The 11,664-nt window shown below is 38.6% G+C and overlaps 1 protein-coding gene across 1 annotated transcript in view; it reads right to left on the bottom strand.

Annotated features, from left to right (window-relative positions):
• Window positions 1–1,626: 1,626 nt before the first annotated feature.
• Window positions 1,627–11,664, bottom strand: part of fgf22 (fibroblast growth factor 22) — a 50,937-nt gene continuing 40,899 nt past the window's right edge. Inside the window, exons 2-3 of the mRNA XM_060940542.1 lie at window positions 4,999–5,102; window positions 1,627–1,923 (exon numbers count right to left, since the gene is read on the bottom strand). Of these exons, the coding sequence (XP_060796525.1) occupies window positions 1,729–1,923; window positions 4,999–5,102 (299 nt within the window). The 3' untranslated portion in view covers window positions 1,627–1,728. The remainder of the gene's footprint in view (window positions 1,924–4,998; window positions 5,103–11,664) is intronic.

The raw sequence follows: 11,664 nt of genomic DNA, 5'->3' as shown, positions 1-11,664 counted from the left end.
ATTTACCTTTAAAAACATACAATTTGAATTACAGATTCAAAACAAAACCTTGATACTAATCTCAAAAATTTAACTCCAAAACTGCAGAGTTTATATAAATTAGGGCAAAGGTAAATAATCCAGGAAAAAAGTAGATGAGTCATTAAACAAAAAAGTTTTATGTTCTACTAAAATAGCTATTTTTATACAGTGATGTTAAACACTCAATGTTCAGTTTAATTATAATGATCTGCCTAGTCTATGATAATGTTAGCTTGCTGGCAAAGTGAGCTGCTTAATGGGAATTTAGCTATTTTTGTAGAAAAAAAATTATATATATATATATATATATATATATATATATATATATATATATATATATATAATGCACTTGGTCATGGCGCAAGCATGACTGGCTAAATACAGCTTGAGCACTCCCTGGGAGTCCAGGATGTTTCAACTTTGGCCTAAGTTCTATAAAATCTGCATTTCTGTGATTTTTTTTATAGTTCTTTTTTATTTATTTCAAAACCATAAACCTAATCGTGTTTTTAAAGTTAAATCCCACCCCTAACAAATTCAAAACAAAGGAAAAACAATGGCAAAAAATTTAAAAGTATTAAATACACCACAGAAAAAAGTGAAATTTTATTTAACATGATGTGTATATATCTCATCTCATCTCATCTCATCTCATCTCATTATCTGTAGCCGCTTTATCCTGTTCTACAGGGTCGCAGGCAAGCTGGAGCCTATCCCAGCTGACTACGGGTGAAAGGCGGGGTACACCCTGGACAAGTCGCCAGGTCATCACAGGGCTGACACATAGACACAGACAACCATTCACACTCACATTCACACCTACGGTCAATTTAGAGTCACCAGTTAACCTAACCTGCATGTCTTTGGACTGTGGGGGAAACCGGAGCACCCGGAGGAAACCCACACGGACACGGGGAGAACATGCAAACTCCACACAGAAAGGCCCTCGCTGGCCACGGGGCTCGAACCCGGACCTTCTTGCTGTGAGGCGACAGCGCTAACCACTACACCACCGTGCCGCCCGTATATATATTTCAAATATACAAAATTTATATTCAGATACTTTTATGAGCCCTCAGTTTTAGGGTTCTATATATAACTGTTAAGGTACGGTATAAACCTGATAAAGCTTTAGAGTTGTATGTAATTTGTTTAATCTAAGTGTAGTTTGATTGTAGCAAAGATGTTAGAAGCACTTCCACTCATATTTATACACCTGGCATACAAATACACATCTGGAAAAAAAATACCACAAAAAAACTTGGAAAAAAAAACATGTTTTTGTCAAAACTGAGACACAAATGCTACAACACAAATATCTTTTCATTATATCTGAGAAAATGTGTTTGGGGGAAGTTTTGTTTCTGAAATGTTAACTACTCGTCTATTGCTGTCTTATAAATATGATAATGTTTTACAACAGCTGGTTAGAGATGTAAATGCTTACTTTCTCTAGCAAGAACATAAATATGGTGGATAATTGCCTATGTATAATATTAAACACCTTACAAAAGCTTTACTAGACTTTAAGCTAACAGGAATGGAGGAATAAGTTAATATACTATGCAACAATGCAAAAAAAAAAGAAGTAGAAATAATCCTCTGCAAACATACATATACAGCTATATATGTGTATTACAATAATAATAATAATAATAATAATAATAATAATAATAATAATAATAATAAGCTAATTAGAGATCGCAGTTATGTTGGGAGCATTGGGAGGAAATGAGTGGAAGGGTGTCTCCGTCGAGCTTTATGGCCCCTCCGTGGTTTCCCTCGACCATTCAATGACACAAACATCTGTCTCCCGCTGTGCTTCCAGCGCAGTGACGCATATGTGTTATAGCCATTCTCCTCAATGCGCTCCTTAAACTTGCAGCTTGGGGTATATCTTACCTACAAAAAAAGAAGAGAGAAATAACAACTATTCATTTTCAAACTACAGAGAACTCAACTCAAGTTCACTACAGATATCTGAATGTGATACATTTCAAAATTACGATCTGAAAGTGCACCATTTCCTCTGCTGCTTGAATATGTCTAAACTGGAAAAAAATGATATCTTAGCAAGTGAAAACATTTTGAATATAGTTAATTTTATCTAGTATTTAATAGCATAAGATTAGAGTACACTAAATATAATATTAATAATCTTACGTCGAGACATTTTTAATAATTTCAAGTTTAAAATGTTATTTTATTGACAGATAATTTGACTTCTTCTTAGAAATAAATGCTTAAAATTAGGAATTAGGAAAAGTATCTGCCAACAGAACAAGATCAAACTGATAAGAGCATGTGAACATGAACATGAGTCAATGCATTCATTCGTAGTAATTGCTTGGTCAGTGTCACAGTGGTTTAAATTAGGCTACTTGCTTATTTACAGATATTTTGTGAAATAGAACCAAATAAATTGCATAGAAAATATTGCAGGCAGGTAAAAACATGAATAACTACATGACAAAAATTTTTTTTAAATACTCAACTCCTACAGTGGTGCTTGAAAGTTTGTGAACCCTTTAGAATTTTCCCCATTTCTGCATAAATATGACCTAAAACATCATCAGATTTTCACACAAGTCCTAAAAGTAGATAAAAAGAACTCCGTTAAACAAATGAGACAAAAATATTATACTTGGTCATTTATTTATTGAGGAAAATGATCCAATATTACATATCTGTGAGTGGCAAAAGCATGTGAACCTTTGCTTTCAGTATCTGGTGTGACCCCCTTGTGCAGCAATAACTGCAACTAAACGTTTCCGGTAACTGTTGATCAGTCCTGCACACCGGCTTGGAGGAATTTTAGCCCATTCCTCCGTACAAAACAGCTTCAACTCTGGGATGTTGGTGGGTTTCCTCACATGAACTGCTCGCTTCAGGTCCTTCCACAACATTTTGGTTGGATTAAGGTCAGGACTTTGACTTGGACATTCCAAAACATTAACTTTATTCTTCTTTAACCATCCTTTGGTAGAACAACTTATGTGCTTAGGGTCGTTGTCTTGCTGCATGACCCACCTTCTCTTGAGATTCAGTTCATGGACAGATGTCTTGACATTTTCCTTTAGAATTTGCTGGTATAATTCAGAATTCATTGTTCCATCAATGAGTGAAAGCCGTCTTGGCCGAGATGCAGCAAAACAGGCCCAAACCATGATACTACCACCACCATGTTTCACAGATGGGATAAGGTGCTTATGCTGGAATGCAGTGTTTTCCTTTCTCCAAACATAACGCTTCTCATTTAAACCAAAAAGTTCTATTTTGGTCTCATCCATCCACAAAACATTTTTCCAATAGCCTTCTGGCTTGTCCACGTGATCTTTAGCAAACTACAGACGAACAGCAATGTTCTTTTTGGAGAGCAGTGGCTTTCTTCTTGCAACCCTGCCATGCACACCATTGTTGTTCAGTGTTCTTCTGATGGTGGACTCATGAACATTAACATTAGCCAATGTGAGAGAGGCCTTCAGTTGCTTAGAAGTTACCCTGGGGTCCTTTGTGACCTTGCCAACTATTACACACCTTGCTCTTGGAGTGATCTTTGTTGGTTGACCACTCCTGGGGAGGGTAACAATGGTCTTGAATTTCCTCCATTTGTACACAATTTGTCTGACTGTGGATTGGTGGAGTCCAAACTCTTTAGAGATGGTCTTGTAACCCTTTCCAGCTTGATGAGCATCAATGCTTTTTCTGAGGTCCTCAGAAATCTCCTTTGTTTGTGCCATGATACACTTCCACAAACATGTGTTGTGAAGATCAGACTTTGATAGATCCCTGTTCTTTAAATAAAACAGGGTGCCCACTCACACCTGATTGTCATCCCATTGATTGAAAACACCTGACTCTAATTTAATCTTCAAATTAACTGCTAATCCTAGAGGTTCACATGCTTTTTCCACTCACAGATATGTAATATTGGATAATTTTCCTCAATAAATAAATGGCCAAGTATAATATTGTTGTCTCATTTGTTTAACTGTGTTCTCTTTATCTACTTTTAGGACTTGTGTGAAAATCTGATGATGTTTTAGGTCATATTTATGCAGAAATATAGAAAATTCTAAAGGTTTCACAAACTTTCAAGCACCACTGTACATCTGTTGTGATGTAACCGAGGTTGAGAAACTGTCAGAACCAGAGTTAACAGACCATAATCAGTGCTGGTATTTCTAAATCTGAATACAGGTACACTAAACAGATACAGATAGTGGTATTGCGTTTCACCACTACTATAGTGATATTTTGCTTCTCTGCTACGGCTGGATAGAGCTCTTATCTCAAGAAGAAGAGATGGCACAATGACTATGTGGTTCAGGTTTCCGCTCAGGGGATGGTATCAGTGCCGTCCCGCTGCCTGCAGTTAGATAAGATCAGCTCCTGAGTGAGTGTTCTGATTAATAGTCATTAGGGTGAGATTCAGACAGGGATTAAATCAGACGTTTTCATGCTACATAGATTGTCTGTTCGGATACTTTCAAACTAGAGCTGTCTGAATGGCAGGCTTATCATCGTTGGGTAACTGTCATGTTGAGATGGTCTCATAGAGGACTTAAAGTGCTCAGGTACCACACAGTCATTAAATGAGGCACAAACAACTATCTGATGGCACGCACAAGGTTCACAACGAACAGGCCTGTGACCAGCAGGAGCCCTCTTAAACCTCAAGCAGCTCACTGAGTTCAGTTAAATGGGATTTAGGTCAGTGCACTTATTTTCTGGCAAGTTCAGCAGCATTTTGGTGACACTGACTGCTACCGTAGGTTCATTCTTTCTTTTGGGCTGAGACAGAAATCAATCACATCCAGGTGTGGAGGAAGGTAAATATTATTTTCACTTCAAGCAATAGGAGGTTCCATATCGCAAAGTAAACCATATAGCATTGCTCTAAATATTTTGTGAGTTCTCACAAGAATAGAGTGCAGCCCTTGTAATGTCTTGGAAAACGATTGAAGATGTACCTACCGATCCAAAGAGTGTGCCTTTTTTGGACATAGCTAAGTACAGGCCGGTGCTGACAGATTTGATGGCGACAACTCCCACACTAACAGATCGGATTTCCATCAGACCTGAAGAAGAAAACAGAAAATAGAGGCCTGGGTTAGAGAAGGGGGAGTTTCCCCATCAAAAACTACTCTATCATTACCGATTAGAAAAACAGCCATCCATATGCGCTAGGAATATTTTTCTCCAGAAGTAGAAAAAAAAAACAGGACAAGCAACAATAGCCCTTTTGGAATTATTCTATTTATTGATAAATCAAGCATGTTTTAGGTATGTGTCTCCTCATGTACCTGCAACTGAGAGCCACCTGTACCCTGTAGTTATAGTAATACATTAACATGTGGAAATAAATGAAAACCTTTTTAACTGGGTCACGCTCAGTTTGTCAACACTCTCCTATGTGATTTTATCATTTAACAGAACACAATCTAACTTTAATTGCTTCTTAGGAATCAAACCTTGCACATGTCCTTTGGTGATCTGATCCTATTTAAAACTGGGAGCTGGATCACGATGATGAAAGCAGATAGTCCACTACAAACCTCACTGCTTGTCCATCAACCTCTGAATGGGATCTGATTGCTGTACGGGAGGCTCCCTTCTCAATGCTGTTTCAGGTTTCACCAACAAAAGAACCCTGATGCATCATGCTATCTGTTCGGATAATCCCTGTTACCTAAAGGCTGTGTTACTTACCTCAAAGAGCAAAAACGCAAACACCCTAAGAAACTTTTAGTCTTTAATGAGGGTTGTGAGAGGAAATGATATAGACAAATCAGCTGTTGGCATTGGACTGTAAGAACAGAATCACATGAAGATACTGAAGGAGATGTTGACCCAGTATCAGTACGGAAATGCAGGCAGCAAATGCAGGAACTAACCCAGATGCCACTTCAATTCTTTTAGAGTCTGAGCTTGTTGAAGACACGAAGTCATTAGATTATACCCAAGAGCTTTGGGCCTAACATGGCCCGCTGCCTGGTTTCATTTACAAACATAGTAATATTGTACATATTAATATTGAAACACCTGGTAATACAACATTTTCGCATGAGAATTCACACCAGATCAATATTGTAGCTATCTAGTGCATGGAGGATAGCATCTCACAGTGCTGAAACTCTGGTTAAAATCAAGGTCTTTGCTGGGTTTGATGCAAATCAGACACATGTCTAAATACAGCTTCAGAAATATGTCAGGTGTTGACCTTTACTGTGATTCAGTGGAATCTGTATACCTAGTCATTCATGCAGTTATCTAATCAATCACACAATCCATAAAATCATGTAGACACAGGTCAAGAACTTCAGTTAATGTTCATTAAACATTAAAATGGGGGGGGGGGATGTGACCTCAGTGACTTTGACTATTTCATGATTTTCTTCCAGACATTTTGAGTATTTAACAATTATTCACCGAAGGCAAGGTGAATATTAGTGAATAATAACAGAAACAAAGTTGAGGTTATTATTCACCAATATTCACTGAGCCTGAGGCAGATAACTGTTTTAGTATAAATACACAGGTGATTATATTAAAAAAATTATATTTTTTTAAAAATAATTTATTTAAATCTTCAGAAGCGGCATGCAAATTGTGGCGGTGTACCTTGTGTCTGATTAGCCAAAGAAAAACTGATTATGCGATTATCAGTTTGGGCAGGTATCCCAGCCATTATAAAAAAATTTAAAAAAGGAATGCGTGCAAACTTGTGTCACTTATCTATGCCGACTCACATAAAATACTTTGTTTTGAAACAGATAAAATAAATCACAATTCCACCTTACCCTTGAATAGTTTTAGACCAAACTTTGTAGCATCTTTAGTGCTTTAAGGAACAGCATTTTCTTTCATAATTTCTCATTCTTCCTCATTTACAGTGACAAAACGATTGGCCACTATTTTGCCTAGTCGCTTGAGGTGATTATTGAGAAATAGTCTGACTCTCTTGACCAATCAGTGCATGAAATTTCCTATAATCACCTCCATAGTTATACTAAAAGTATTTAAGAAACTGCTGATCTCCTGAGAATTTCATACATTACAGCTTACACAGAATGGTGCAGAAAACCAAAAACATCCACTGAGTGGCAGTTCTGCAGGCACAAACCTTGTTGATGAGAAATATCAGAGGAGAATCATCAAACTGGTTTATGCTAACATGAAGGTAACAGTAGTTAAACTAAACACTCTTTACAATTGAGAGACATTATGTTCTTGCCAAATATAAACCTGTCTAATTTCTTCTTAAATCTAATTCTTAACAACTTGATATTTGAAAAACAAATATACTTTATATTTAAGTACAACCCCAAATTAGTTAAAGTTGGGATGGTATGTAATATGCAAATAACAAAAGAAAGCAATGATTTCTAAATTTACTTTGACTTGTGTTTCATTGCAGACAGTATGAACCCAAGATATTTCATGTTTTGTCTGGTCAACTTCATTTCATTTGTTAATATACAGTGGTGCTTGAAAGTTTGTGAACCCTTTAGAATTTTCTATATTTCTGCATAAAAATGACCTAAAACATCATCAGATTTTCACACAAGTCCTAAAAGTAGATAAAGAGAACCCAGTTAAACAAATGAGACAAAAATATTATACTTGGTCATTTATTTATTGAGGAAAATGATCCAATATTACATATCTGTGAGTGGTGAAAGTATGTGAACCTCTAGGATTAGCAGTTAATTTGAAGGTGAAATTAAAGTCAGGTGTTTTCAATCAATGGGATGACAATCAGGTGTGAGTGGGCACCCTGTTTAATTTAAAGAACAGGGATCTATCAAAGTCTGATCTTCACAACATGTTTGTGGAAGTGTATCATGGCACGAACAAAGGAGATTTCTGAGGACCTCAGAAAAAGCGTTTTTGATGCTAATCAGGCTGGAAAAGGTTACAAAACCATCTCTAAAGAGTTTGGACTCCACCAATCCACAGTCAGACAGATTGGATACAAATGGAGGAAATTCAAGATCATTGTTACCCTCCCCAGGAGTGGTCGACCAGCAAAGATCACTCCAAGAGCAAGGTGTGTAATAGTCAGCGAGGTCACAAAGGACCCCAGGGTAACTTCTAAGGTGGTGTTTACATTAGACCGTATCCGTCTCGTTTTCGTCACGGATGCACTGTCCCTTCACATTAAAACGCCGGGAAACGACTCCACAGGCGGAACAACTTGAATCCGCCAGGGCCCACGTATTCAACCCAGTTCGTATCTGATCTGGTGCTGTGTAAACATTGAGATACGAGGAAACGCAGTGCTGAGCTCTAGCTGACGTCATCATTGGACAACGTCACTGTGACATCCACCTTCCTGATTCGCTGGCGTTGTTCATGCCACGTTGGTCATGTGACGCGACTGCTGAAAAACGGCGCGGACTTCACTTCCTGCTATTGTTTCCGCCTTGATTCACCTTTTTGTTTTTCATTAAAGAGTATAAAAGTATGAATATAATGCTTTGCTTTGTCATTCTTAATGTTGTTCATGGTAAGATGCAAATACTGCCCATTGTGTAGTTATGATTGTCTTTAGGCTTGTCATCCTTCCACTTGCAAGTGGTGAGTGACTTGCACATGCCTGATATGCACTGGGATCACACACACAGAGGCTCAGTCCCGAATCACTGCTCGTGCGCTTCACTCGCGCGCTCTGTGATGCTGCGCAGGGCCGGAGTGCGCACCCTCCAGAGGGCACTCGCTGTTCAGGGCGGAGTGATCTGGAGCGCAGCTGCTGAGGAGGAAGCGCTGAGCCACACTGACACATTTCAACTTACGTGCCATCTAATTAGTCATGTGATTAGCGTATCCGTGTATTGGCGTTGCTGTGTGCACGCGAATCGTGTATTGGCGTTGCTGTGTGCACGCGAATCGTTTTAAAAACGTTAATCTGATGATCCGCTGATACGGTCTAATGTAAACACCACCTAAGCAACTGAAGGCCTCTCTCACATTGGCTAATGTTAATGTTCATGAGTCCACCATCAGGAGAACACTGAACAACAATGGTGTGCATGGCAGAGTTGCAAGGAGAAAGCCACTGCTCTCCAAAAAGAACATTGCTGCTCGTCTGCAGTTTGCTAAAGATCATGTGGACAAGCCAGAAGGCCACTGGAAAAATGTTTTGTGGACGCATAAATAAAACTTTTTGGTTTCAATAAGGAGTGTTATGTTTGGAGAAAGGAAAACACTGCATTCTAGCATAAGAACCTTATCCCATCTGTAAAACATGGTGGTGGTAGTATCATGGTTTGGGCCTGTTTTGCTGCATCTGGGCCAGGACGGCTTGCCATCATTGATGGAAAAATGAATTCTGAATTATACCAGCGAATTCTAAGAGAAAATGTCAGGACATCTGTCCATGAACTTAATCTCAAGAGAAGGTGGGTCATGCAGCAAGACAACGACCCTAAGCACACAAGTCATTATACCAAAGAATGGTTAAAGAAGAATAAAGTTAATGTTTTGGAATGGCCAAGTCAAAGTCCTGACCTTAATCCAATTGAAATGTTGTGGAAGGACCTGAAGTGAGCAGTTCATGTGAGGAAACCCACCAACATCCCAGAGTTGAAGCTGTTCTGTATGGGGGAACGGGCTAAAATTCCTCCAAGCCGGTGTGCAGGACTGATCAACAGTTACCAGAAACGTTTAGTTGCAGTTATTGCTGCACAAGGGGGTCACACCAGATACTGAAAGCAAAGGTTCACATACTTTTGCCACTCACAGATATGTAATATTGGATCATTTTCCTCAATAAATAAATGACCAAGTATAATATTTTTGTCTCATTTGTTTAACCGGGTTCTCTTTGTCTACTTTTAGGACTTGTGTGAAAATCTGATGATGTTTTAGGTCATATTTATGCAGAAATATCGAAAATTCTAACGGGTTCACAAACTTTCAAGCACCACTGTACATCCATTCCTGCAACACATTCCAAAAATATTTTGGATGGGGGCAATTTAGGGCTAGTAATGAGGTAAAACAATTAGATAGTGATAAGGTTTGAAATGGGTGATGTCAACAAATACATGAGAAAATTATTTAAATGTTTAGAAAACAATGTTCCTCAAAAAAAGATACAAAGGGATTTGGATATTTCACCCTCTACAGTGCATATCATTAAACAATTCAAAGAATCTGGAATTTTGGTGCATAAAGGGCAAGGGCACAAGCCTAAGCTGAACACCCATGATCACCAATTCCTCAGATGGCTCTGGATCAATAACCATCATTCATCTATAACTGATATAATGACATGGGCTCAGGATTACTTTGGCAAACCTTTGTCAAGCACTACAATACAGAGTTACATCCACAAATGCCAGTTAAAACTTTACTGTGCAAAAAGGAAGTCTTATGTTAACTGTGTCCAGAAATGCCATCAGCTTCTCTGGGCTTGGAGGCATCTGGGATGGACCATCACACAGTGGAACCATGTATTGTGGTCAGAAAAATCAGTATTCCAGGGTTTGTTTGTTTTTTGGAAGAAATGGGCACAGTGTGCTCCAGACCAAGGACAAAAAGGACCATCTAGACTTTTCCCAACAACAAGTCCAAAAGTCAGGGTTTGTCATGGTACAGGGTTGTGTGTGTCCTTGGCAAAGGTAGCTTACACTTCTGTGATGGCAGCATTAATGCAGAAAAGTGCATTGAGATTTTGGAGAAATATATGCTGCCTTCAAGACCACCGGTGCTTTAAGGGGGGGGGGCCTTCGGGGGGCTCAAGCCCCTGGGCCACAGCCAATCAGGGGCCTCGTAAAGGGGCCTTGTAATATTAATAAAATAATAAACTGTCGGAATCGTGGGCCTACATTAATGTACGGATAGAAATAAGGTTAGAAATAAATGAGCGCACAGTAGCCTGTTGTAAGAGACATGGTGGATGTGGTTCGCGAAACGAACACCCACAACTGTACCAGAATAAAATGTAACAAAATGTAACTTCACGCACGAAAGCGCGCCAAAGACTGCAGACTACAGACTACTGAGACACAAATTTAGAGACTTTGAAAGATGAAGCGTTCACGTGTTAGCGGGGCGCATAAAAGGAAAAAAAAGACAGAGATGCAGGTAATGATAGAATCGTTGCCTAAAGTCACAGACTTTTTTAAGGTAAGGATCACCAATCTGTTCAGAATATCAGCTACTTACAGTGCTACTTGAAAGTTTGTGAACCCTTTAGAATTTTCTACATTTCTGCATAAATATGACCTAAAACATCATCAGATTTTCACACAAGTCCTAAAAGTAGATAAAGAGAACCTGGTTAAACAAATGAGACAAAAATATTATAATTGGTCATTTATTTATTGAGGAAAATGATCTAATATTACATATCTGTGAGGGGCAAAAGTATGTGAACCTTTGCTTTCAGTATCTGGTGTGACCCCCTTGTGCAGCAATAACTGCAACTAAACGTTTCCGGTAACTGTTGATCAGTCCTGCACACCAGCTTGGAGGAATTTTAGCCCATTCCTCCATACAGAACAGCTTCAACTCTGGGATGTTGGTGGGTTTCCTCACATGAACTGCTCGCTTCAGGTCCTTCCACAACATTTCAATTGGATTAAGGTCAGGACTTTGACTTGGACATTCCAAAACATTAACTTTATTCTTCTT

Source organism: Neoarius graeffei, chromosome 15 (assembly GCF_027579695.1).
Source record: "Neoarius graeffei isolate fNeoGra1 chromosome 15, fNeoGra1.pri, whole genome shotgun sequence".
NCBI classification, from domain to species: domain Eukaryota; kingdom Metazoa; phylum Chordata; class Actinopteri; order Siluriformes; family Ariidae; genus Neoarius; species Neoarius graeffei.
Note: the sequence above shows the minus strand (reverse complement) of the source record. Positions and strands in the feature narration are given on the sequence as shown.